The 26,489-nt window shown below is 45.4% G+C and overlaps 15 protein-coding genes across 15 annotated transcripts; 8 read left to right on the top strand and 7 right to left on the bottom strand.

Annotated features, from left to right (window-relative positions):
* Positions 1-2: 2 nt before the first annotated feature.
* On the bottom strand, positions 3-1,532 carry KNAG0F00240 (uncharacterized protein; the record flags this gene model as incomplete). The annotated part of the gene is made up of 1 exon (XM_022608446.1): positions 3-1,532. One exon carries the CDS (start codon positions 1,530-1,532, stop codon positions 3-5), a length of 1,530 nt encoding a protein of 509 aa, XP_022464942.1.
* Positions 1,533-1,740: 208 nt separating this feature from the next.
* On the bottom strand, positions 1,741-3,231 carry EMI2 (putative glucokinase; the record flags this gene model as incomplete). The annotated part of the gene is made up of 1 exon (XM_022608445.1): positions 1,741-3,231. One exon carries the CDS (start codon positions 3,229-3,231, stop codon positions 1,741-1,743), a length of 1,491 nt encoding a protein of 496 aa, XP_022464941.1.
* A 306-nt stretch (positions 3,232-3,537) lies between these two features.
* GRH1 (Grh1p) lies at positions 3,538-4,644 on the top strand (the record flags this gene model as incomplete). Its single annotated transcript, XM_022608444.1, has 1 exon — positions 3,538-4,644. The coding sequence occupies one exon, from the start codon at positions 3,538-3,540 to the stop codon at positions 4,642-4,644; it is 1,107 nt and encodes a 368-aa protein (XP_022464940.1).
* Positions 4,645-4,680: 36 nt separating this feature from the next.
* EUG1 (protein disulfide isomerase EUG1) lies at positions 4,681-6,408 on the top strand (the record flags this gene model as incomplete). Its single annotated transcript, XM_022608443.1, has 1 exon — positions 4,681-6,408. The coding sequence occupies one exon, from the start codon at positions 4,681-4,683 to the stop codon at positions 6,406-6,408; it is 1,728 nt and encodes a 575-aa protein (XP_022464939.1).
* Positions 6,409-6,567: 159 nt separating this feature from the next.
* Positions 6,568-6,981, top strand: FPR2 (peptidylprolyl isomerase family protein FPR2; the record flags this gene model as incomplete). The annotated part of the gene is made up of 1 exon (XM_022608442.1): positions 6,568-6,981. One exon carries the CDS (start codon positions 6,568-6,570, stop codon positions 6,979-6,981), a length of 414 nt encoding a protein of 137 aa, XP_022464938.1.
* An 18-nt stretch (positions 6,982-6,999) lies between these two features.
* URC2 (Urc2p) lies at positions 7,000-9,366 on the bottom strand (the record flags this gene model as incomplete). Its single annotated transcript, XM_022608441.1, has 1 exon — positions 7,000-9,366. One exon carries the CDS (start codon positions 9,364-9,366, stop codon positions 7,000-7,002), a length of 2,367 nt encoding a protein of 788 aa, XP_022464937.1.
* Positions 9,367-9,508: 142 nt separating this feature from the next.
* SPS2 (Sps2p) lies at positions 9,509-10,855 on the bottom strand (the record flags this gene model as incomplete). Its single annotated transcript, XM_022608439.1, has 1 exon — positions 9,509-10,855. The coding sequence occupies one exon, from the start codon at positions 10,853-10,855 to the stop codon at positions 9,509-9,511; it is 1,347 nt and encodes a 448-aa protein (XP_022464936.1).
* A 225-nt stretch (positions 10,856-11,080) lies between these two features.
* On the bottom strand, positions 11,081-12,712 carry SPS1 (putative serine/threonine protein kinase SPS1; the record flags this gene model as incomplete). The annotated part of the gene is made up of 1 exon (XM_022608438.1): positions 11,081-12,712. The coding sequence occupies one exon, from the start codon at positions 12,710-12,712 to the stop codon at positions 11,081-11,083; it is 1,632 nt and encodes a 543-aa protein (XP_022464935.1).
* Positions 12,713-13,550: 838 nt separating this feature from the next.
* Positions 13,551-14,588, bottom strand: AGE1 (GTPase-activating protein AGE1; the record flags this gene model as incomplete). The annotated part of the gene is made up of 1 exon (XM_022608437.1): positions 13,551-14,588. One exon carries the CDS (start codon positions 14,586-14,588, stop codon positions 13,551-13,553), a length of 1,038 nt encoding a protein of 345 aa, XP_022464934.1.
* A 417-nt stretch (positions 14,589-15,005) lies between these two features.
* Positions 15,006-15,263, top strand: SNA2 (Sna2p; the record flags this gene model as incomplete). Its single annotated transcript, XM_022608436.1, has 1 exon — positions 15,006-15,263. One exon carries the CDS (start codon positions 15,006-15,008, stop codon positions 15,261-15,263), a length of 258 nt encoding a protein of 85 aa, XP_022464933.1.
* A 306-nt stretch (positions 15,264-15,569) lies between these two features.
* RBA50 (Rba50p) lies at positions 15,570-16,901 on the top strand (the record flags this gene model as incomplete). The annotated part of the gene is made up of 1 exon (XM_022608435.1): positions 15,570-16,901. One exon carries the CDS (start codon positions 15,570-15,572, stop codon positions 16,899-16,901), a length of 1,332 nt encoding a protein of 443 aa, XP_022464932.1.
* A 1,350-nt stretch (positions 16,902-18,251) lies between these two features.
* On the top strand, positions 18,252-19,343 carry KRE28 (Kre28p; the record flags this gene model as incomplete). The annotated part of the gene is made up of 1 exon (XM_022608434.1): positions 18,252-19,343. One exon carries the CDS (start codon positions 18,252-18,254, stop codon positions 19,341-19,343), a length of 1,092 nt encoding a protein of 363 aa, XP_022464931.1.
* Positions 19,344-19,510: 167 nt separating this feature from the next.
* On the bottom strand, positions 19,511-20,617 carry CAB1 (pantothenate kinase; the record flags this gene model as incomplete). The annotated part of the gene is made up of 1 exon (XM_022608433.1): positions 19,511-20,617. The coding sequence occupies one exon, from the start codon at positions 20,615-20,617 to the stop codon at positions 19,511-19,513; it is 1,107 nt and encodes a 368-aa protein (XP_022464930.1).
* A 761-nt stretch (positions 20,618-21,378) lies between these two features.
* Positions 21,379-22,344, top strand: APA2 (bifunctional AP-4-A phosphorylase/ADP sulfurylase; the record flags this gene model as incomplete). The annotated part of the gene is made up of 1 exon (XM_022608432.1): positions 21,379-22,344. One exon carries the CDS (start codon positions 21,379-21,381, stop codon positions 22,342-22,344), a length of 966 nt encoding a protein of 321 aa, XP_022464929.1.
* Positions 22,345-22,794: 450 nt separating this feature from the next.
* Positions 22,795-23,181, top strand: QCR7 (ubiquinol--cytochrome-c reductase subunit 7; the record flags this gene model as incomplete). Its single annotated transcript, XM_022608431.1, has 1 exon — positions 22,795-23,181. The coding sequence occupies one exon, from the start codon at positions 22,795-22,797 to the stop codon at positions 23,179-23,181; it is 387 nt and encodes a 128-aa protein (XP_022464928.1).
* Between the last annotated feature and the right edge of the window lie 3,308 nt (positions 23,182-26,489).

The raw sequence follows: 26,489 nt of genomic DNA, 5'->3' as shown, positions 1-26,489 counted from the left end.
CGTTAGGATCTGGTCTCGGAATCTAAATGCATATCCCGTTCTACGGCGACTGTAGACCCGAATGCGTCCTGGGCGTTGTCAAACCAGGTACACCCACCGAACTCTGTTTGAGGTACGAGGTCCTTCTTCTTACCCCTCATGTTAGGACCGCCAGCGCCTCTCACAGTGAGTGGGTACGACATTGGGACAATCTTGCCCTCCGTATTCGATCTCTGTTTCAAGTCTAAGATCCGTTTCTGAATGGATGCAATGTTATCCAAATCGTTGTGTAATCTCGAATTAGCATCACAAAGGTGCATCATCAGTTTCAACGTGTAATGTGCGTCGTTCCCCGCGTTATGTAAAAACGCGTGTGGTAATTGGAACAGCCGTAGAACTTTCCCAAGACTGCCATTCTCCTTCCCATAGGACATGTGGAATATTTTGTGCGTGTCGATGATGTAGGGACTAATGGACCTGCCCAAATGGTTAAGTGGTCTTGTCTCTGGGATTTGTATCTTCAATTTCTTTAACCACTTGAAATCACCTTCGACGCTGTGCCCAATGAAGGCTCTGTCCCAGTGATCACGAGGGTCGCTTTGGAGGTAAGGTGGAGGTGTAATCATGTAATAGTTTATGATTGCCTGCATGAAGTTGACACACTCTTGGAGGGGCATAACGAGACTCTCGCCGTGTATGAAACATTCCTTCATATCGAGGACCCAGTTCCCGTTGTTCAAGTCCACTGCCTCCGCGATGATCAGATGCCAGTTCCTTATCGTGGGGGTGACCCCCCACTGGTTCTCTCTCGGGTCGTACACGGCGATCCCGATCTCTGTGATGACATCGTTATCCCTCTCGTACGCCTCTATGTCGAAGGAGAGGCAGATGGTACGGTTTGAAGAGAATAACTTGATTGCGTTCTTCAAGTCTTGGAAGTTGTTGGACCCTGGCGGGTTGAACATTTTGGGCAACACTGCCCCTTTAGTGGCATTCCAACAAGAGATAAATTCTTTGCTGTGTGTCCCCGTGAGGTACCCTGGGTCGAGAAGCAATTTGAGGTTTTCTGGGCACCGTTCGTGCGGGTGTTGCTGATCCCACTGTCTTGCGAAGTATTCGGTGGATTGCAAGAGAGCCTCGTTTGCTTGTTCGCTGACGCGGTTCCATTCTGTGGCCATATGTTCCAAGTATGAATCGATGAACGCGGTCCTCTCCTCTGACACAACGACTCTTGATATTGCCGTCCTGTGTGATTCAGGGATGTTCCCGACGAGTGCTAACCTTTTAAACCGGTGCGTACCCGCGATCCAGTTTTGCTTCTGGTCAATTGTGAGTCCCGCGAGCGCCTGCTTGAACTGGTTCACACCATGCCTGACACCTTCGGGCATGTTCCGCACGTACAGACTCTTACCGGCTGGTCTCTGGGGTCTCCCCCCGCGGTTTTTGTACTGTTGTTGTTGTTGTGGGGCATGGTAGTTCTGGTTAACCCTGCGGGCGAAGTTCTTCGGTGCAAAGCCATTGTTCCCAACTCTCCCCATTTGTGTCCTTAGCATACGCTTCCTCTACGAGCCTGCATGGGTGTCTAGTAGGTATACATCTTGCGATGACCTTGTCTACCGCAGTTAACAAAAATTTCAGTTTTCGAGTGTTGTCATTATCGTCATGTACGTACATAAGTACTGGCTCACAGTAACACTATACATAATCATAGTGGAAGAGAAGAGAAAAGTAGAGATAGAAGAAGGCGCCGTGAGGCCCGGATCAAGCGACCAGGGCACACAGGGCGGCACCGACACCGGACCCGTCCTTTGAGATTCTCAAGTGGATCTTTCTTTCACCTTCTGGCCCCAAGGGTGACAATGCGAGCGCGTGTCTCAGCATGGATCTGAACCCAGGGTAGTACTCTACCACTGACCCGTCGCATCCGATCTCGACTTCTCCGTGGTACCTCTTCTCTAGGGCGCCTGTCTTCTTCAAGATGGCTGCGATGGGCACCGAGGCCAAGTACGCGGACCTTCTTGTGATCGCACGGACTAACGCTTGAATGGCCTTCCGTTCTGGGTACGTCGTCGGTAGTCTCAGGGATTGCAAGAACGAGAGTTCGATTTCCCTTAGAGTTGTTGAGTCATCGATTTCAATTCTTGCAAGGACCTCCGAGGACAATTCAAAGGGGGTCTTGAGTCTGTGGGGCAACTGGTCGTGCGTGCGGTACTGTTGTAGAAGCAGTTTCCGGGAGTGCAAGTCGACCAACACGTTACGTAGGATTTCCCCCAAGTACATCCCGGAGACACGTTTCTCGAACAGGTGGAACCCAGGGTTGGGAGAGAATTTCTGGTCGATGTCTGTGTCGTAGCAGGTGGTTGGTAAGTGTTTCAACTCGTTATCGAAGGACCCCCATTCTGTGTTAATACACATTTCGTCCTTCCCCTCCTTCTTCAAGCTTGCCTTCAATTTGGCAGGTAATTTCTCGATATTGTCCAGTTTCTCCATGTAGCACCCGTTGGTCCCCGTACCGAAGATACAACCAATGACCGGTTCTGAGATTTCACCACTGCCTGCCTGTAGCGCGGTCCCCGAGGTGTAGCAGTGCGTCAAGAAGGTGCCGATCGTGTCGTTGGTCAACGCGACGATATTGATCATGTCCAGGCCGTAGTTCTTGAGTTGCTCTTGGAAAAGCTCGACGACATCTTTCCCGACGGTATCCTTGATGGAGAACCCCTTGGTCCAGCGGATCAAAGTCCCGCTGTTCAGCGAGGTTTGAGCGATCGGGTACGAAAACGTAAACCCCATCTTCAAAGGCTGCAACGCGCCGTTCGAGTCCGGTCTCAGCAGCTCCGGGTGGTTTCTTGTCAAGAACGCCTTCGTTCTCCGGGCCAGGTACCCAAACAGGTCATCGGAGGTGACCCCCTGCTCCTCCAGCAGTTCCTGCGGGATCCTGGTCTTCAACTGCTCCATCTTGAACGTGTGGTCCCCGTTCAGCGTGACAGAACACACTCTGAAATTGGACCCGCCCAAATCAGCAGCGAGCAGGACACCTTGTTCGGTACCGTCTGGCTTCCCCGTGACATAAGAGGGGATCATGGGCAGCCCGAGCTCCGAGTCCCCTGCTTTCAACCCTGCCTCCATCTGCTCGATGAAGTACGAAGTCAGTTCCGCGAGCTTCTCGGGGCCCACGACGAACCCCTCGCAGATCTTGTCCACCTCGGACAGAAGCTGCGTCTCGGTCTCCTTGTGCAATTCACTGAAAGACATGGCAAAGCAAACGGTCGCTCTAATATAGCAATTGGTGTGGTAGTAGCAGCAGCAGCAGCAACAAGCCTTGACTAGACGTACAGGTACAAGTACAGGTATACCTACAGATACAGGTACAGACACCTGCTGTGGCAGCACCACTATATATAGCGTTTCGTGAGTGTGGCGCCCCCTGTTCTCGCTGCCGGTGTCTGGGCGGCGGCGGGCGCTGCGTCTCGCGGTTTGCGAGGCCTCGAGAAGAAGGCGGCCGAGCGTTGCAGGTGGACGGGGACGGTGGGACGGTGGGACGGTGGGAGGCGGCCGGGGATGTTCAGGATCGCGAAGAACCTCGTCAGGACGCTTGAGCAGAGCGTCTCGGAGTCGCTGCAGTGGGCGCCGCAGGACACGGTCGACGTGTTCTTCCAGGCGGTCCCGCCGAACTTGCTCGCGCCGCAGCTGGAGAGTCTGGGCCGTGGCGGCGGCGGTGCCGACGCGCAGCAGCACGTCAATGCGTCGCTCTCGGGGCTGCGGTGCGTCTACGTCGACGACGAGTGTAGGCCGCAGTGCGGCCTACACTCGTTCTTCGACTACATTGTCGGTGTGGACGATGACCCAGTGCCCATGGTCGGGAACCAGCACGGGTACCTGTACCCTGACTACGAGCAGGTCACCGCGTTGCTCAATGGTCACGCCGCGGAGGGGACCACGCTGAAACTGAACGTGTGGTCCGCGAAAGGTGGACAGTTCAGAGACGTCTACGTCGATTTGCAACCTCGCGACGCGGACTCAATGGACGACGTGCCTGTCTCCGATGACCCCGGCGTCGCGGACACCCGGCAGCACGCTACGTTCCGGCCCCTGGGGGTCAAAGTTCAGTGGACTCCGCTCATCGCGGCTACATTCACGTACCATATCCTGGCACTCAACATCGCCTCGGGGCCCGCACAACTCGCTGGCCTGGTCCCTGACGAGGATTACATCGTGGGGTGCCAGGACGGGTTGTTGGCCACAGGTGGGCCTCAGTTGCTGGCGGATATCGTGAGGTCCCGCGCGGGACAACAACTCACTCTGTACGTCTACAACAAAGTCTCAGACTCGACAAGACCAGTGGTCGCCAACATTGGACCAGACGGAAGGCTCGGGTGCAATATTGGGTACGGGTTCCTCCACAGAATCCCAGCGGTGCCGGGATCGGGCGGGGCGACGGACCCCACCACAATTGCGGCACCCCCGCTTTCAGAAGAGGCATTCATCCCAAGCGCAGTCGCAGCTACCACTACCACGGCGCCACCACCTTCATCACGCAAGAAGAAACTGCCAAGGGACAAAGACAGCACGATGCTGGATTACTTCAACGAGGGCAAGGACCCGCACACGCACACTCGCGCTCCGCCAGCGGACCAACAACCGCCGCCACCAACAACGTCAACCTAGCTCGCTGGAACGAAGTGCCATATATATTGTACGTATATGTATATATATTTTTCCTACTTATACGACCATGTCGATGAAACGTACACTCACTCCAAAACAAGCCAACCACCACCACCACCACCACTACCACCAATGCTGGGCCAATTCGTTGTGCTCATCTCCCTACTTGTCTCCTGGTCCCTGGGGCAAAGCGTTTTCGCCAACGAGGACGACCCAATCATCGAACGTGTCGGCGCATCGAATTTCGCACAGGCAATCACTTCAAAGGATATTATCCTTGCAGAATTCACCGTTCCATGGTGCCCACACTCCAAGATCTTCTTCCCACAACTGTACTCCGCGGCACAACAGTTGAAACCTCATGGAATCGACATCATCCAGATCAATTGCGAGAAGGATGAGTACATCTGCACGGAATTGAAGATCAACCACTACCCGACTTTGAAAGTGTTTAAGAACCACAGACTGGCAAGGACCGCAGACGCGGAGAAGGATAAAACGACGGAGGGGATCGTGCAGTTCATGCTTGCACAACAGGTCTCCTCAGTGCAGAAAATCTCCACCGAGGAACAACTACAAGACATCTTGCAAACTAATGAGGAAAACTTCGTCGTCGTGGAAAACGCAGTGACAGGGTTTAACAAAACTTACACGGAATTGGCCAACGAAATGTTTAACACCCACGTATTTGTGTCCTTTGAGTCCAAGAACAACGAAACCAACTACGATCTTGCCATTTACAAACCGTTCAACACAACATTGAACGAAACAAGAGGCGAACCCATTGTGTACACTGGTGACTTGCAACCAATCATGGACAGCTCTCAAGAGTTTAACTCCTGGTTGCGGTACTCAGTTCTGCCTTACTTCGCTGAAGTCACACAGGACACTTTTTTCAGTTACATGGAGAGTAAACTCCCACTAGCTTACTACTTCTACATCAACAAGACAGATTTCGAAAAAGATATGCCCTACTTTGAAAAGTTGGGACAGAAGTACAAGGGCCAGGTCAACTTCATCGGACTGAACGCCTTGTTGTTCCACAACCACGTCAAGTTCTTGAACATGAGAGAACAGTTCCCACTGTTTGCCATCCATAACATGACCAACAACAGAAAGTACGGGATCAAGCAGATGCCTGCAGAGGAGTACCAAAATTTGAAGCAGGTGCCCTTTTTGAACTTGGAAGAGGTCGCCCAGCTCGTCGAAGATTTTGTTCAGGGCGTGGCCGACCCTCTTGTCAAATCAGAGGAGATCCCAGAGACCCAGGAGGGAAACGTCTTGAAAGTCGTCGCCAAGAACCACGACGAAATCGTCCACGACGCCAATAGGGACGTCATCGTCAGATACTACGCCTCCTGGGACGTCCACTCCAAAAGCATGGAACCATTGTACAACGAGCTCGCGGACATATTTGCCCAGGACGAAAGCACAAGGGACAAGATCCTCTTCGTGGACGTCGACGCGGGCTCCAACGATATCCTCGCATTCCCAGTGACAAGCTACCCAACCATCGCCATGTACCCAGCAGGTAGCGAGAGTGAACCAATCGTACAGCAGGGACCCAAGACAGGTAAGTTTTTGCTAAGCTTCATCCAAAACAGCGGTGCCCATAAACTCAGCGGACAAGAACAGTACTACGCGAGACACCCTGAAGAGAAACAGCAGAAATTGCCCGCAGTGAACGACAACGGAGACGTGATTGTCAATGCTGATCCGGACCTGAAACAGGAGGCAGACCCCGTCGAACACGATGAATTGTAAGCGCAGATCACTTCGAGGATTCCGAGCCACTTCTATAAAATTTATAAATATTGGAACTCTTCGCTCCGAAAATGACTTTCCTTTTGCGATGCCCTAAGCTACCGCTTGAAACAAAAAAAATACCGACAAGAACTACGTATTTTACCTTTCTGTTATAAAATGCGTCTTTCTGCGGTTCTTTTGCCCGCGGTTATTGGTAGAGCCTTTGTTCAGGCCCTAGATGACGTGGAGACTACTGTATTGAGTGGAATTCCGGAGGCTCAGTGCCCTACCAAGGCTGCCATTGGCGACCTGGTCACCGTTGAGTACGTTGGAAAATTGCTGGCGGATAATTCTACGTTTGACGCTACGAAGGAATCTGATGGTCCCTTCAAATTTGTTATCGGCAGTAGTCATATTATTCCTGGTATGGAAAAAGGTATAGTTGGGATGTGTATTGGTGAGAAGCGCAGCATGAAAATTCCAAGTAGTATGGCATATGGTGAAAGAGGATTTTTCTCAGTCATCCCTCCAAATGCTGATCTGATTTTTGATGTTAGATTGATCGATGCTGTCTCCTCCAAGACAGACTGATATATTTGTGTACATTTGTTATTTACGTACATCTGACCTTCTATCCTCCTTAAATATCGCCGATGATGATGGTTTTTCAAAAATCTGCTTTGCGTTCGGTTTCAGTTGGTCTAGAAACTCTTCGAAGAAGTCTTCAAACGTATCGAAACGGTTAATGTTGTTCAGCAAGCTAGGTTCAGCATCCTCCTTTTGACTATCGGCAACAGTAGAATTGAGAGTAGTTAGGTCAACAGTTGTCTCGCCTACCCTCATAAGATTCGCATGTGCCGGAAGACTAGTGATATCACATACACTACGCAACGGTGGCTTCAATGACTCGGTACCCGGAATATCCAAAACACCCTTTTGAAGTAAAGGCAAATCGATTTGAGATGCCCTTGTTTTACTGGTGGTGACTATTGATATTATGATCTTACCAACATTTTCCGTGACTTCATTTGATTTCTCCCCTATGGAATTCAAATGCCAGTACACTCTTGTACATAAGTTCAATATTTGGTGTCGATCAGTCACATTGTACCAGTGCAAAAAATCGCATAGTGTCAGGCACGCGTAAACTAATTGGCTTGACGTTAGTATTGGCGCACCTCTGATTAATGACGCGGGAAGTCGTAAAAACCCATTCAGCAATGAAAAACAATGCTTTTTCATAGTGATAAGAATGCTATCCAAGAAATTAGGATGCCCTATCAATTCTTCAGAAAATTCGGTCAAAAAGGACCTGAGGATCATTGTGTGATAGAAGTTGTAAGTGAAAAGCAAAACACTGGCACCATCTCTAGCTAAAAGCTCGGCCCAGTTATCATACCACTCTTGCAACTCTGCCAAAATCAGTATGCGGTTGTTGAGGTTTTCTGTTATGGACGTTGCCAGCAACCTTCTGAAATATGCGCCAAAATTGCTGAATAAGGTATTAACCACATCTGCCAGGTTTATCTCGCTTATCTTAATATCGTCACCAAAATTGGATTGAGGAAATTTGGCTGTCAAGTTATTTAAGTCCCTCAGCGTGTCTGGTAACACTGTAATTGTTCCGTAAGAGATTGAATGTTCTAAGTAGCAGGCAGTCAAAGAATTCAAAATCCTCAGGTGGTACAGATCCGACATGTTGTATTCCTGTTCTGATGATATTCTCTCTTTAATCTTATCAAAGTCTATGTTGTGAAGAAGAGTGAACAATGCAAAGTTACTTAAAACCAAAGCGTTATATTTCAACTGGCGATGTCTTTTCGATTTCTTCGATATATGGAACATGCAACAGTATAGAATGGCTTCGATATCAAAATCCTTCAGTTTGTCGAACATGGTTAGCGTATTTGTCAGTAAGCGTTCAACAAGTGGATACAGTTCTTCTTGCTCTGCAGCATACCGGTCATTATCTTCGGAACACATTGCGATTATAGTATAAACACTGGTGATGAATAAGTGTCCGCGAGCAAAATTACCGTCAATCTCTTTGACTCCGCCAGGTATTATCCAGAAATGTGAGTTGACAAGAAACTGCTTTACTAGTTTATGACAAAGAAATTGATGTTTCTCATAATATCTGAGAAAGTTAACTCTTGCGACTGCAGACGGTCTCTGCTCTCTATCATGCGCTTCCTTTTCAGAAGTCGTGGTTAGTGGGAAAAATACATCATCGATGTGATTCAAAATTTGGAAAGGGCATTCTTTCAGCTTATAGCCACCTACAAGTGAGTGTGATACGCTAGTATTATTGGATCCCATCGTCCTAGTGTGACCCACGGGGGCTGTCGACGCCTCTGCTGTCAAATCTGTCTGTTCCGGGGCAAGGGGTGGTTTATGTGTCAAACGTGCTGTGGGGTCCTGCAAAAGATTCAATATGCAATCAATTCTGTTACTCATGGACTCAAAGTTGCGCTCCAGAGCACCTAATCTCTCTTCTAGGCCGGTGTGGGTAGATGATTCTTTATCATGGCCTGAGCTGACAACAGTGTCTTTGGTCACATGACTACTAATGCTCAAGGTGGCAGAACCTTGCCCATCTCTATCCTCACATGGCGGGTGATCTTTTTCCACAAGACCTAAAGCATAAACACCAGGTTCATCTTTTCCGGGTTTTGCAAATGAAAGGGAGCAGTCTAATTTCAATATGTTGCATCGATAACATTTACCAACAGTGTATTCAAAGTCACACCTTGTTTTGAACTTTCTACATGTGGCGCAGCTAGAAACCTTACGCTTCTTTCTCGGCCTTCTGATCTTTCGGTTTTCAGTGGAAGGGGCTTCTTCTAGCGTGTCTTTCTCCGCAGGCTCCCTTTTCTCGGTCTGAGGACAACCTTCTTCCGCCGCGCACTTGCTATGTGTAATCACTTCAGCTGATACGGTATGTGTATTATCTTTCGCACTTCCTTCTGCATTCATGAAAATCTCTTTGTGGAAGGCTGACAGCCATTCCAATTACGGTTTGTACCTTTACAGCTATGGCGACAAGGTTGCGATGAGCAAGAAAATTTTTCTATTTGTTATATCCATTATATGCTATAAAAATATCGAAAAGTTAAACTCACAAAGACATGAAAAGCGACAATCCAAAAAGAGCTACTACTGTTCCAATGGCAAATGTACGTGAATGAGCACCCGAAATTTGTGAATTGTTAGTCTCTTTGGTTGACTCCTCCCATTTGCGCGTCCGGTCGATATCGTCAGTCTTGTTTGTCGATATTTCCTTTTTCTCAGTCATTTTCCCATCATTATCCACTTTGGCGGTCTTCTGGCCCTTGTTCGACTTACATACCACACTCCCTCCACGGATAATGGACTTTTTATTTGTTTTTCCTGAGATCCATTTTTCGCAATCAAAATCTTCTGATGTACTATTGATCAAGGCACTGCCTCTTACCACTTTCAAACTGGGGAAGTACGTGTCATTAAAACAACCCTCAAATCTAAGACCACCTCCAACACTTTTCAAATTGGGGAAGTCTTGAAGTTTTGTCAATTCAGTGTTATTTGATATAATCAACCCCCCATTGATGTTCGCCACTTGAGAGAAATTCAACTTTCTCAAATTCGAGTTATCAACGATGCCTAACGAGCCCTCAATGCTCTGCAACTTTAGAACCTCTAAAGTTTTGAATGTGTTTTCATGGAACTCCAACGAACTGTCTACAGCTTTCAGTTTTGGCAAATTAACTGTTGAAACACCTCTAACAGACATATTGCCTACCTTCTCTAATTCAGGAAAGCTAAGTTCCATTGACTTTGCGTTTCCATGCAATCGGCAATTGTGGCTAATCTTTCTTATCTTGTCAAAATTGACCTGGTCCAAAAACCGATTGTTATTGATGTCGATAAATTCAATATCTTTAAGATTCCTCAACTGATCCATGTTAGAAATGGCAGTATCCGATACTGTATATTGCGAAATGCCCGCCAAATTACTCCCCAGTTCCATTTTACTCAACACAGGTAACACCTTTATTTCTACTTTATCAATGCTATTTAGCGAAGGAAATTCCACAGAAGCCAGCGATGTGATATTGACAATGGAGAGCTTGCCACCTATTTCCTCTAATGTTGAGGACTTCAGCACTCTTAACTTCTTACAATTCATGATCGTGAGATCCTCTTCGACTTTTTGAATTGGGGCCAGATCCAGCTCAGTTTCATCATATCTCTCACCGAATTCTAGTGCCCCCTTCACTATTTTGCAGCTTGTCTGTATCTTCTCCCAGTCAGATAGACTATTGATAATTATCTTGTCCTTATTACAAATATCAGGTTCTTCATTTTGCTTCTCCAGGGTAGTATCATCCTTAACAACGATGTACCTTGAATCAACACGGTCATTCTTTGAAATGATAGATGCAGCGGTAAAAAGTGGCATTAGAGACAGTAGTGTAACTCTCATTTTTGTGGTTAGTTGAATTTTAAATTCCAGGTTGGATTCTGTAGTCTCCGGTAAGTGGGTATGCTCTTAAGGACCCATTTAATAAGTGTTTATTTTATTTACATTTTTTTTGTGTCATTTTAAAAAATTGTAACACCTGGATGAATCCAAAAATTTGGATACAGTAAATTATTTTACTTAATGAATATTTGTTATTGGGTTGTATAAATTTCTTACAGTAGAGGATCAAGGTTTGTGAACTACGTATTCACGAACCATTTCCATGCGTGAATTGATTTCTTCCATGAATACATCACAGAATCCTGGAATGACCTCTTCTAAAGCTGCAAATGTATCCAGCAAAGAATTTACGTAGGTTTTTGTTGTAGAGTCGGTTGCCCTACTTTCCATTCTTTTCAAACTTGGAGAAACAACATGAACAAAATTGTTAAGTAACTCGTACTCTACCAGTTTGTCAGGTACATTCTGCTCATTAGACTTCGGGTGATCACTAACTGCATTTTTATATGGCTCGTCACTACTACATTCAACGTTGTTCTGTTCGTATGTCAACCTTTTCGAATCTGTTTCGGGATCTATCTCCATGCCTGATCCCAGCTCAAAAGGAGTGAGACCATTACAACCATTTACAAGCCGCTCAACTGTATGGTCGGTATTTTTCTTATCTTCACCATCCTTCTTGAATGGTGCGCTCTCCATTGTAATTGGTGTTTCCGTTTGGTTTTTAGAAATACCAGAATCCTTCTCTTTCAGTATATTGGGAGATATTGGACTAGGGTCTTCTGAGGACTCGTTCAATTCTGGCGGACTCATTACCTCTTGAGCTACCCATGACTCCTTCTTGTAAGGGGGCTGTTTGGTGCTGAGCTCAAATATCGGACTTCTATCGTCAACTTGTTCAGACGCGCAGTTTTCGCTATCGTGGATTTCCCCCTGCTCATTGATGTCATACCTTGATTTCTTTCTTGCGACTGCTTGCGTTTCCTTAGTAAATTTTAAGTAAGAGACCTCATTTTTCAAATTTTCCACGTTACCAGGACCCTTGACCATAAAATCATGCTCTAGCAACTCACTGGCACTAGGTCTTTTTTCAGGGTCCTTTATCAAACAAGTGGCAATAAAGTGCTTAACAAGGTTTGTATACGCACCGTGAAGTTTGGGTGGTTTCCTCTTTGGTATGTTTCTCATTACTCTAATTGCATCGTATTTTGCGAGAGGTGGCACACCCTTTAGCAATTCGTACGTTGTAATTCCGAGGGACCAAATATCGGATTTTTCGTTGTACCCCATTCCCTCATTCATTACAACTTCTGGTGCCATCCAGTACGGTGTCCCAACAAACGTCTTGGCCTTCATTGTGGACCGCATCTCAGCACTCACACCGAAATCTGCCACTTTGACCAAACCTGAATCTGTCAGCAAAATGTTGGCAGCTTTTATGTCCCTGTGGATTTTGTGTTGAGCATGTAGGTATTGTAGTCCCAACAATACGCTTTTCACAACAAATGCCACCTTGTTTTCCGCTAGCCCTTCTCTGTAGCAAGTTTTGATCAGATCTCGAGCGGAGCCGCCCCCACAGTACTCCATCACGATCCACATCAAATAGTCCTCATTGATAGTTGTAATGTACCGGGCAATGTATGGTGACTTTAAAAGAGACATCAACCTCATTTCTTTAATAATCTCAAACGTTTCCTCTTCAGAATCGTCCAGGTTGATGATTTTAATTGCTACAACTTCTTTTGTGACATTGTTCATTGCTTTGAAGACGTCTCCAAAATTACCTTTCCCAACACATTTATCAATTGTGAAAAGGGTGGAAGGAGGCAATGTGTTGTACAGCTCTCTTATCTCCATGGCGGGCAATCTATTATTTCCAGTTAAACTTATGTTGGCCTGCTTAGCTGTGTAACTGTCACAAAGATGCATGCAAAATAAAGTAATTTATTTATTTTACTCTTAGTTAATTAAAGTGAAACTGTACACAAAATACACAATGCTAGGATAATTTGTGGGAGTTCCGAATACAGCTGGCTGGCCACCAATTATACAACGGCACGGAACACTGCAAACCCGGATAAGGGTCTTGTTTATAAGTGCACCCTACAGCTACTTCCGAATCATATATAACCAGGCCATGCAGGGTTGTCTCAGGCCTTAAAGCTTCCCTGAATATAAACCAAGGAATACAACGGGAAAAAACCAAGAATAATAGATTTACTAATAATCGTAGCAAGGTACAACCAATGGGTAGACTAGCATATATACTTAGATAATAACTAACAGTAGCTAACTTATATAACTAGCTAGTCTAACCCTAGTCCACATCAAAAACCGAGTCTTACGCTAACAAAATACGTCTGATTTTCGATAAAACAAAGAAACCATTTGAGAATCATACCTCCAATTCAACGAAGTATCCAGAATGTGCCTCAATTGCAATGACCTCGACACATATCATTAGTCAATTGAGCATCAACGTTCTACCTTTCTCGGAAGTCACACAGCCTAATATGCCCACAGCTAAAAACAAGGGGGGGGGAGTGGAAGGAAAGAATTCTTGTTTAATTGCTTCCCATTCCCACTTGTCCAATTGGAACTATTAAATGTTATGTATTATATTTATTAAATCAGTAGTAATATGCAACGAGACTATTATGTGCTGTTGAAACAGGCCAGACCACATGTCAGTTCTCTAAGAATTATGCTCGTCTTTGATTGGTTTCATCGATTTATTCCTCCCCAAAAGAAGGCTTTGTGATTTCTGCGGGATGTAACCGAGGCTCCATCTCTTCTTCCCAAAGACGATCTTTCTCGACAGGGAGTTTGATTTGTTCGGAGGTGGTTTCTTATCCTGTGTGGAGAGTTGTAAAGCGGAATCATCTTGAGACGTGACCTCAATTGTTGCACCCGGTGCTGGTTCCTCAAATCCGAAGGTGTCCCATTTCGACTTCCAATAGACTACAGCGTCTTTATTCGTTGTGGGTGTTACTGCGCCCTTTCTCCCAAAATTATCCCGTTTACTGTCCAAATTCATGTCGTTGATCAAGAGGTACTCCGTTATGAAAAAGAGGTGTTTCCCACCAACAACCTCGTTGTGTTTGAGGGTGAACTGGAACAGGGAGTCCGCCATGGTAGCATTGAACTCGACGCTAATTTTCTTTAACGACACATCGCTCTGTGCGAGAGCAATCTGCAACAGTTGTATACTGTTCAGCTGGATTGCCTTTACGATCTGCTTTAGGGACTCCTGCAGGGAGTCGCATTTCCCACCAACATACTTCTTCAGCTTGTACTTGTTGGTGATGAAGTTCAAGCGCTGCCAATCCACCGCCTGCGGCGTGATCTTGTACCTGGGGCTCAGCTGTGCCTCGTATATGTTGTTGACGGTCTCGTTGTTAATCTTGTTTTCTATCAGGTACAGCAGCTCTGCGTTGGAGTGGAAACTGTCGAGTGTCAGAGACCGTATTTTGGAGATGTGCGAGCCCATGGATCTATGGACTCCAGAACACTTGATGCAAAGAACACAAAGCAAGTTCGTGGATACCCACTCCACGTTCTCGGTCCCGTTGCAGTCGCAGCACCGCGCATTCGCCTTGCTGATCCCCTGGACCGCATCGAGCACCCGGCTGTTAACTTTATCGAAGTTGATCTCATTGAAGTGTTTCTTTCGCGCGTTATCCCTGTGTAGCCTGCCCGCCGAATGCGTTTCCTGCCTGCTACCACTGCTCATTACCCACTGGAGGAAACAAACACGTCAGCACGGAGACACACACACAGAGTTCTGTTATGTTCTACGCCCCACACCTACGTACATATTATTGCATTTCGTAATATATAATATAATAATATATATATATGTATTATAGGTGACCTTTTAAACTTCGACCACTACGACAAACCCTCAGATTGTCCTAATCCCAAGACAGCTCTCAGCGTGAACTACAACTTGCTGTTCACTCTGATGTATCCCATGTCAGTCCCGGACCAGTAGTGGTACTACCGCACCCCACTCACACTGTAACGAGCTGCACACCGCTGTATTACCCGGGTTACGCCCGCGGTATAAAAGGACTTCGCGGTCATCGCTGGAAGCTTTGGTCCTGTCTCCATCTCGCAGTACCCCAAACTTGTACGGTGGTCTGACGGTATGCACGCGAGAGACTGGTTTTTGGTGTTTATTGCGGTGTTTGTCCCCCCGGTGGCCGTGTGGTTCAAGAGAGGGCTTGGGTCGAAGGATTTCTGGATTAACCTGTTGCTGTTTTTGCTCGGGTTCTTCCCAGGGTTGATACACGCCCTGTACATCATTTCGTGTCATCCGTACAGCGAGGAGGGCCGCATCAGAGTTCCAGACACAGAAGCGGGGAACGCGGGTGATGCCAACGAAGGTTACGGGACGATGGCTTGATGACAGGGGGGGGAGGAGGAGGGATAAGGGCTGGTTCCTAAAATCTTCCTCTTCTTTCTTTCTTTCTTTGATTGATTTTTTGGGTGTCTACGCCTACGTCTACATATATCTCTTTACTACTTAGTCTTATTCCGTATTCTTACTTCGTTTCTAACGTCGGAACTGCTCGTCCCCCGGTTCACAAGGGCTCAGTTCAGTGTCTCTTACGTATTAAAAATAAAAGTTCTTAAGTAAGAGAGTTTTGCGATGAGGTGGAGTGACAACGGTGGTGCTAGTTTTTAACCAGTTGTGGGAGCCGTTCAGGAAATGGATCTACTGGGTGATATTGTAGAGAAAGATGTCGATTTTGATTCGAGGGAGGAAGCTGTCAGGGGGAACAAGAACGGATTTCCAGAGCTGTACCAGCCACAGAAAATATCCTCTTGGAAACAGCGATTACGCGACAAAAACGTGAGGGCGAAGACGGACAAGAAGGCACTTCCGAATGAGAAGGACACAGCTGTGGTCCCCGCTGCAGTGCCTGCTGCAACTGAGGCACAAAGAATCCACAACGAAAACTTGGCAAAGATCGGGAACATGTCGGAGGAACAAATTTTGGAAGAGAGAAGACAACTACTCGAGTCCCTCGACCCAAAATTGATCCGTAACCTGCTACAAAATGTCAACAAAAGGCTTGATCAACCTCTATTTGCGGAAATTGAGGGTGCCTCCGGCACTTGGGTCGGTGGTGCCAACAAGAATGCGCTTAACAACTTGCCCTCACTGTCGGAGGATCAAGTGAATAAAGCATTGGAGATACCTGCTAGGGAGAAGAAAAACAACGGGGACTCTCACCCCCAGCTGGAACATGCTAAGGATCTTTACGAGGTGAGAGACGGAAATGTGGAGGACGCAGACGATATAGCACCACTTGAATACCAAGTGGCTCAGTCTATCGATCACATGAAGAACGAAGATTTGCTAAATGACGTGCATTTTATGAAGAAGAAGAATACACCGAACGAGAGGGAAGGTGAGCCCCTGGATATCAACGATCCAGATTTCAACGACAAGTTACACGAGAAGTATTTCCCGGACTTGCCGAAAGACGTGGACAAACTTCAATGGATGCAAGAAGTACCTAGTTTACCAGAGGACGATGGTTCGAAATTTGTCATTGACGACGTGTCGAAAATCAGGTTCGACTTCAGGGGCAACTTGGTGCCACCAACAAGACAAATAGAAACGACATCCCGCTCAGCGTTGCACCATCACTCCGTCGACCCGCAATTGGCCGGCTACACGTTGGATGAATTGACAAGATTAGCCAGATCGACGTTTGCCTCGCAAAGGTGTATCGCCATCCAAACGATAGGAAGGATTCTGTACAAGATGGGGAAGCAGAACTATTACCAGCTGGTTCCGGAAGTCGAAGCAGAAACGTACAAGGAGGAAGGGAACATCAGAAATATCATGAACAAAATTTACTCCATGTTTTGGGACCTCATAAAGGATTTGCAGACCATCGAAACTTTACAGCTGGCGTCCGATGAACACAAGACAAGAAGCTTATCCGTCAGAACTTACGCGACAGATGCATTGTGGTTGTGGAAGAAGGGAGGCGGAGATTTCCGCGCGGAACCAAACGGAGGAAAGTAGGACATTTACTTGAAGAGGCACCCGGAAGCTGGAAGATGTTGGTTTTGCTCGGTTTACTGCCACATCATCGGTATCTAAAGATCCTTAAAAACTAAGGACATAAGTTTTAGACAGTCGAATCAGCGCCGGTAAATACCTTTTTAGTTTTTGTTTCAACGACTCCAACCAGGTAGGTTAAGTAACTCAAAGTATTTTACAAACACCGTGTGTGATTCGTTCGTAAACGGACAAAAATCCGCGATGCCAATGCATGCACCAAATCAGTCGTTAAACCTAGGGGAGATTGAGCGGGAAATTACCGTGGAAAGAAGAACTCTATCCAGGTTTTCAGACTCCACCTCTGAAGCTTAAAACCAATCGAAAGGGCATGCACCGACCACACTTGATCTTTGGTGTCCGTCACAGAACAAAGCGGAGTTCATAAACGGTACAAACGAATTGCTTGGAAGGAGTCGAAACAGAAGGTTGAGAAAACCTGTGAGCTAGTCAGCTTTATTTTTGCACAGTGACACATTCGCTAGATAAAGAGTTTAATTACGTGAAGTAACTGGGTTCTGCGCATGAATACTCATGAACATCTCTAACAAACTTAAGTTGTGCAGTGGAAATAATAGTTCGAGATTCTGCAGAAACCTCCCTGCATTTAAATCAGGAAGATCTCTCGAAGTCGTCTCTCACTAGTCCTCTCTGTTGAGCAAACAGAGGGAACAAAATTTCTTTCTTTCTCTGCCTCTCTCTCTCTTTCTCTTCTTTTTTGTATAAACATTTTTTTTCCAAGCTCTACATATATGTAGAAAGTGTTAGGGTTCGCAGTCTTGTGCAACTTATAGGTTTGCGAGTTAAGACAGTTCAGCAATGAACTCACTTTGTTTAATCCTCAATTCTCAGTACTACCCCCCCCCCAACGGGCGGTTTACCCATTGATGAACTGTAAATTTGTAACTTTTTTTATTTTGAATGGTTTATACTTGCTACGACTTATATTGTGAGCTGGATGTCAAGATTCGCAAGCTGTTGAGCATATAAGGCGTGTTGTGGTTCAATCCTTTTTGGCCCTACACTTCGGGTACCAATGGACCTCATTTAGACGTGCGATAGAACTCGCGGGTTATGGAGAAATAAACACGGAAAATATCTCAAGATGCTCCGTGCGAGACGACGCTGCTAGAAGATTCTACACTAGCGTGATCTGAATACAGATTCCTGTCAAACATGCCTGTAGCTTTTTCTTGCGGATACAACTTCGAAACTTATACATTATCCGGTTCTTTTATTTATCTCTTTGAATTTCGAAATCAACAACTTCAAATGGTTCTGTTTTAAGTCACAATCAATGTGAAAACCACACCAATGCCGGACCAGACCCGCGCGAAGATCGGAGAGGATCTACGAGACCTGAAGAGCACGAACGATGATTTGTATCGAGAATCTGTGCAAGAGCATGAAACGGAGCTGAATTCTTTTTTGAGCGAGATCTCTCACACTGTATCAAATCTTTCCGAAGATAACGACCTTATTAGTATATCGGGGAAACAGTCACCAGGGGATATTATTGATCATGAGGCGATTCCAGCAAAGATCAAAGAGTTTGATCAGCTCTTGGCGTCTCTTACAAGCTTGTACCTGGAACAAGAATCGCTTGACCAGTTTCTAAGGTACACAATCAGTTCCAATGACAAGGAGGTGTTAGGACTCAAATCGATCCACGATATGAAATACGAAAGCTTAAAAAACCAAATAAAGATTCTCGAGGGGGAGCGTTTAGCCGAAACAAGATCTGAGGTTGACGCGTTACGATCCAGTATCACCAATCTCAGCAAAACAATATCCAACTCCGAGAGGGATATTCTATCCATCAGTAAACAGACCAGTGCTCAGATTGATAGCTGTTTTGAATTATTGAAAGAACGAGACACATTGAAGAGAATGAAGATTGAGACAGAAAGTAAAGAACAGGAAATTGATGAATATTCCGTTTTGAACGAGACGATACAAACACTCAAAGAGTTGAAAAGCTTGGATCGTAAAATTGTTCTCAACAGTCACAACGTGAAGGAGATGAAAGTGCGAACGGAAAGTAACGCTACTTCCAGTGTTGATACCACGGAACTAAAAAATGCAACTGAAGAACTTGAGAGATTGCTAAGACTGCAAGAACAGGCCTTGCTCCCCAATTCCGATCCCATAAAGAACCTGTCTGTGGACTATGCAGGAAAAATAATTTCATTTAGCATGACCGATCAATTTCTCGTACGTATTATTCTGGATCAGTTCAATTGCTTCGAAAGGATTGAAATAATTGAACACGTTGGTGACGATGATAAAAATTTCTCAGACAACGTCATACGAAGACACGATCACGAGGACCGTGTCAACACAAAATATTTCCGCCGCAAAAGTATATATGCGATTATCGAGTCTCTACAAGATATACTAGTTTGAATGGTGCCGACGTGGAATACCCGTGTTACAAAAATGAAATAATACATATACCACGGGGCGGTGCTGCGCGTCCTCTAATGCATATACCCCGGGGCCAAATGAAGCAACATGGGTTTTCGGAACAGCTTATCTTTATTGACATGAATTTACGTGTTACGGGCATCCATTTACAGCTCCAATGCGGATAAGAATGCACCGACAGCCCCAAGGTATCCCTCGTGCTTCAAGAAAAATGCCTGTTTGGACCCATCAGACCAAAAATTGATGGCATAACTTAGTGTATTCATCGTCGTTAAATGACCTCTAATGTATGATCCACCAAAATACACTTTTTTTACGTTATGAATCTTTGCCTGTAAGTATGCAATTTGTCCAATATTATTCGAGACCGCATATAGTAAACTTTTACAGATGTCCTCATTTTGGAATTTCTTGTTCCTCTGCTGAATGTCCTTGGTGGACGTGACCACAGTATTTTGATCTGCGACTGACTCAGAACTCGGTATCTCATCCGTCTCATGCGAGTTTTCCAAAGAAAGCTTCCGATTTTGGAACACTTTCCCAAACGAGCTTGCTATGGAGGAAGATTTTAAGCCTATCTTGTTGTAGTCTGTGCCGTATATGTCCCCGACTAACATATCTACCTGTGTATTATCCCCATGCTGTGCCCACGTCAGCATCTGATCGTACGTCTTTGCACCGGTGATCAACGAGAGAAGCCCCCATAGTGTCCCTCCACCTAGCGAAGATCCACCTACTCTCGTGAACTTGTTTGGTTCCGTCACGTTCAATATCGAGACACCGGAACCAATATTGACCAGCATGTACGGGTATATGCTTCTATCGTCGTGATTGATACTTACTATCTGTGCCCCATCCTGATCGTTGTACGTAAATATTTCGTCCTCCACTTTACGCAGAAAGAAATCAAGACCCTTTATAAGGCATCCCATTTCATCCAGCTGGATAATGTCACCGTTGATGACATTGTGGAACTCTTGTTGCATTCTGGAATGGAATTTGAAGGCACCACCACCTGTAGCGATCAACTGTGTGGTGTCGACATGACCACTGCTATGCTTTTCGATTATGGAGTGTAACAATTGTATGAAGTTGTCAATATTCTCGGTCTCCACAGTGTGGAACAGTATCCTGTTGCTGTCCACTGGCGAGTAAACGACCTTCGCCAGAGAACCACCAATGTCCACTGCTATCGTGAATACCCTCCTCGTATAGTCACATGTGTAATTAATTTCCTGTGTGGTTTGCGTCATTGCTACTTTTTAGTATTTGTCCCGCCTCCACTTTTCAACTCCGGGCGCTTCCCAATATATATTAGAGTATCGTACTACCAGTTATCAAAGATTGGCTGTTCTAAGCCCTCCGTCCACCCTCAGCAAACCAATTAGACCCAGCAAAAACCTAACACTGTCACTCCACAAAGGACTGAATGTAGATATTTATTATATATATATATATATAAATTTAGACAAATGTATATGAATTGTGGAATATAACGGAAGCTAAACACAACTTCTTGACGCTTGGAAACTTAGTCGTTCTTCCCTGTATAGTTCTGTGCAAAACAACTGTTGAAAACGGGCTTAAACCGAAAAAATTCAGAAAAAGAGAGAGCGAGAGGAGACTCTGTACTGTATGCGGTTTAAGCGAAGAGCTTGAGTGACGAGCACGTCGTGTGCTCCCTGCTTCACCACAGGATGATTCATATGCCACATTCCAATCAGTTTCTCGACAGATACAGCGGCGAGTAAAGTCCCCGGGAACCCTCCGCCCGCCGCCCTCCGCCAGCTCCCACTTCAGACCACCGGAGACCCCAAACCCTAAAACCGCCGATGCGAAGCCCTAATTTTTTGCTTCCAAATTTCGAAGTGAAAAATTTTCTTTTTTTTCTGTTTTGTGCCAACACTGTTCGACTGTGACTTGGGAGGAGTGTTAGTGTAAGGTTGTCACAACTGTCTCGCATGTGGGTGGGATAGAACGTCTTCTGGCCAGCCACAGAGATACACATACTGATATGATTGCTGAGAACCTTAAACAGTTGATTCACGAAAAGTACGAGGGTGCCGTTGCCAATGGCGATTTGCAATTGACCGAGTCCAGTGTCAAAAAGGCGAAGGACAAGAAGTCCGGTGTGCAGTATTTGGTTACCTGTGCCCCCAGTTTGTCCGAGAAACCCAAGGGGGCCGACCAGTCCGGTGGGGACCCGTTTGCCGATCCTGCGCCTGAGCTGGTCGTCTCTAAGGATCTGAACGGCGACGGCGAGTACCAACTGTTGCTGAATAAATTCCCAGTCGTGCCGGAACACGTGCTCTTGGCCACCAACGAGTTTAAGGACCAGGACTCTGCGCTAACGCCCGCGGAACTGTTAATGGCTTACAAGTACATCTGCACGCTGGACGATGAGGACGAAGATGTGAGGAATTTGGTGTTCTACAACTGTGGCCCACTGAGTGGATCCTCCCAGAGGCATAAGCATTTGCAAAGTTTCGTCTTACCGGCAAATTTCACACCTTTCCAGGATAACCTGTGCAACGGTAAAGAACATTTCTTGCCCAACTTGCAGAACGAACCCCTGCAGGATGAGAAAGTGTCATTTGCACACTTCGTGCTGCCCTTGCCAGAACAAGAACAGGACGTCGACGAGGATCTACTTGCCATGTGCTACATCTCGCTGTTGCAGAGAACACTGACTTTCTTCCAGGACTGGTTAAACGAAAAACCAGACTTGGTGAAAAGTTACAACGTGCTGTTGACCAAGAGATGGATATGTCTTGTCCCACGGTCAAAGGAGGCCTCTACTACGAAGGAGGACGGCGTCGCACTATCAATCAATGCCACAGGGTATGCGGGCATGATTCTCGCAAAAGATAACGAAACTTTCCAGAAACTTGTCACAGACCCGGAACTCATGGACAAAGCTTTGTTTGAATGCGGGTTCCCATCCACAGCAGGCCAGAAGCCTTCAGAGTATCATTACTAAGAGGGCGGAACACCCAACCCCTTCTGCATGAGCAAAAGGACATGACTCCGGGAGGAAGAGGGGGGAGGCAGGACCAACGACAAATGATCTACGTATTGATATAGATATAGAAAGACGTAGAGATATATACACATACACACACACGCCAGTAAATGAGCAACCGAACTAACGAATATAACCGTACAGTCTACTAGCAGAGCAGGTGTCTCTCGCCGCGCCTTCCATGCCTCCCTGGATCGACCAATCACATTCGAGAACGGGACCTTCTGTATCGCAACTTCCCCCGAAAATTCCTTTCAGTGAGAAAAATGGATTATCACAGTATATATAAAAAGAGGGCAGTTGGAAGAGTGGGCTGCTGTTTTACAGCAAGCTTCTTGTTTTGCTGTAAGAACAAAGCGTGTTTCGTGACAGAGAGAGAGAGCGAGTTTGGTGCGTGTACAAAAAAAAATGCCACAATCGTTCACATCCATCGTAAAGACAGGGGACTACATACTAAGGTCCCCGCTGCTGTCGAAACTGTGTGTCCCACTGGCCACAAAGTTTGTCAATCTGGCTGGGTACAGGAAACTGGGACTGAGATATAACGACTTGTTTTCCGAGGAAAACCCGATAGTGCAGACCGCCCTGCGCAGACTGCCAGAAGAGCAATCTTATAGCCGGAACTACAGGATAATTAGGGCCCACCAAAGCGAGCTGACACACCATTTAGTTCCCAGGAACGAATGGGTAAAAGCTCAGGAGGACGTTCACTATTTATTGCCGTATATTCTCGAGGCTGAGTCTGAGGCTGCTGAGAAGGATAGTTTGGACCATCTGGAGATACGCAAGGCCTAAAAAAATTTGCACTTTTAGTACCACCAAAAACTAATAAAACAACTAACAAATAACACAACCAAAAGTAAGAAAGAGATCTTAATCTTTGGAACATTTTCAATATTCGATCCCATATTTATCATATATTTATTACAACTTTTCTATGATTTTTTCCGTTCTTTTGCGAGAAGGACGGTTGCCGTGTGTAGATTGGCGTGGTAGATGTGTTCTGGGCGTCTTGCGCGTCGATATCGGAAAGTCATCGGAAAAATTTAAGAATGTAAGCTAAAAGGAGTTGCCTTTTGCTCTTACTGGAGTCTTTTTTATCTTTCCGATTCTTTTTTCTTGCAAAGTACTATACAAAGTTCCAAGATTTACGAAGTGTAATTCAAGAGGATAGTACTCTGGTGTAGGTGCTTAAAAATTATACACAGTTTAGATCAGTTACACTAGATATCCAAGTTTGACTGGATGTTTTCTGGTTGCGTGGATCCGGCATCCAAATATTATTTGGAAAGATGTCCCGGAGCAATAAGCATACATATGTTTAGGATATTGCCGATTTCAAATGTCTGGACACTGCAATCAACATACCGGTCTTATGCTACAGCCACTGTACTTCATTTCGTACAAGAACCGGTAATTCGTGTATTACAAGAAAAATAGCATGTTTTGTTGTCGCATTATTTTTTAAATCTGAGATGTACATCAAACAGTCGGACGGATAGCGAGATTTATAGATAGTTTGAAGTTTGCTTGCAGTGCACAGATTCCTCCATTTTCATATTTTATTGAAGTACCCACGGGTGTATCTTGATTTTGCGCTGTTGAGTCCCTAAACCAGAATATGATGGGGTGCTTACCATGCTAATAGAGTCTGATTGGGCATTAGTGGACGCGAACTGCAATATGCTCTCAATAGTTAACCCGCTGATCGCACATATCTGTATCCTTTCATCTCTCACCATTCTTCGTTCCTACTGGTGCCGTCCACTGTTGTTCCGTATGATTTTGAACCGATAATTTGAGGTACCAACAACCGCTTGATATACCTTTTCTCTTATCAGTGCTGTATCAAGTGTAACGGTACATGGCGAATCCTGAAATGTTTCTTCTGCAAACCGACGATGTAAGAGACACTCGCATCTTATCCGATTATTTCATCGTGTTTTCTCAGTACGTAACGTTACGGTTGCTTAACAATTCCTATGCTATTGTTAATTCCCCGCCCTTGTTTATGGCGATTAGAAATATTCATCCAAACACGCAGCTTTACGTTAAAAGCTCAGAGCTATCACGCTTTGTAGCTCATTTCTCCACACGAACCTTCTATTAACCACGCCTCTTTAAGATCTTAGTAGCTTGAAAAGAGGCTTCTTTCATTTTTACGCTCTTCCCTCTTGCATTCTATTTAATTTTCTTCTATTTTTTTTTCAGTTAAGATCAAATAGGGAAGGTACACGCTGCGGTCAAGTTGTATACAAACAGTTTTTGTTATCTGTTCGCGGAAAGGAAAGGCTTGCTGATACCCTCCAGGATAAGAACATGCTGAGATAGCTTTACCCAAAGAGAATTCAATAGGTTACGTTTTAGGTAAAGTCGGAAAATACTTTGTGCATTACCCTAATAAACAGAGCCTGGATAGGAGATGAAAACATCTTAAAAAACAAAGAGAAACGCTTTCCAAAAAACGTTGTCAGGATTCCTTTACAGAAACTATCCAGTTATGAAGAGATTGACTCAAAAATAGCTGACTCTTCCCATTTTATGTTCATTTTCCATTGCTTTGTTTTCCTAATATTCCCCATGAAATTAACATAGCTGTAGGCTCTCGCCGGGTTCTTCAATCTTTATGGGACTATGCTTGTATATAACGCGAGCTCTCCTTTCATTGGTTCAATGTTTACACAATCAAACATACCTGTTAAAATTACGGGGGGGTTAGAGGTTCACGGAATGACTCGGTTTTGTTGACTGGGTCGACAGTGTATAACTCTGAATACATATATTTACGTGGAGCCACAAATGCGCCCGGTAATGATATGCGAGATATTTTAGGCGGAAATACAACCTGGGTGAATGAGCAATTTTGGGAATAAGGATAGAGCCAATCCACGGGACTTTATTATGATGGGCAATTTTGACGGTGATGAGTTTGTCAACAAATGTCGTTTCTTAGTATATGGCAAACAACCTGTAACCGAAGAAGAAGATTTTTATTTAAATTATGGCATGCGTACTTCTTTTACTTCTGGGGTAAGATGGGAATCGGATCAATAAATCTAACGGATTCAATGGTATTTTTACCGGCTCCCATAAAGAGTCAAACTGTCACATAAAAGGCTCTGGATTTGAATCCGCGCTGAATAACTTTGGTGTTCATGGGTTAGGTGACTCTAAAGTTGTGTTTAATGATGTTACAACTAGGGTTAGGGAGTACTTGTATGCTGAGACAAAATATGAACAATATGCTCTCGAATCCGGCTACATTTTATGCTTATTCTCAGAACTTCTCAAGAGAAAAGTTGGAAATAAGGAACTACATGTCGATTATTGTTCATTGTTTAAATGTTGTAGAAAGGGAAGCTACTGTTTCTCTTTAAAACATGAGTCGCGAATTGTACGGTCTCATGTAAAGTACTCTTCCAGAGCGGCGCGCCTTGGTGGCCCCGCCTCAAGGTTCCACATATGCAGGGTCACGATTTATTCGTTTTAGAAAGGCCGTTTCCCAAAATCTATACAGGAGGAAACTTTAATATTCAGCAGCGCGTTGTTCCAGCACCAGCTCCGTATTCTATATGATGCTATATTAATGATTTTAGGACACCGCCTATACCACCCGAACGGGGAAGGGGTTTTATCCAGGGAAGAGATTTTTTCGACGCCGTGATTCCTTTTCCGAAAGAGTTTATGGCGTGACAACCCCCCAACCTCTCTTTCCGCTTCGGGGCTTAAATACCGTGACCCACGGTTTGGTCAAATACTGTAACAAGCCAGACCTTGGGAGTGATTGAACAATGCATACCGGGAGATAGAGAGTTCGATAGAGGAGAGAATCAATTACACAGTTCAACATTTGAGACAGGTCTTGGAGCAACTCCTGCCACGTATGTTGTTCCTTCGGGGTTCTGCGCCGTTTCACTGACAGGAAACCAGAAAAGTTCAATATTTCCCGAACGGAACTCTGTTTCCCGTTGGAACATATAAAACTAACTTAACGCTGAGAGAGGAATGCTATCTCTCTGTTCAGTTCTCAATCGCGGTATTTTCCTGCAGAAAAGAGACGTGGGGTGGATGGCCGTGGAGAGCTTAACAAAGCGTACGATTCC

The sequence above is a fragment of the Huiozyma naganishii genome, chromosome 6 (assembly GCF_000348985.1).
Source record: "Huiozyma naganishii CBS 8797 chromosome 6, complete genome".
Classification (NCBI taxonomy): domain Eukaryota; kingdom Fungi; phylum Ascomycota; class Saccharomycetes; order Saccharomycetales; family Saccharomycetaceae; genus Huiozyma; species Huiozyma naganishii.
The sequence above is the reverse complement of the archived record's forward strand: the minus strand, read 5'-3'. Positions and strand labels throughout refer to the sequence as shown.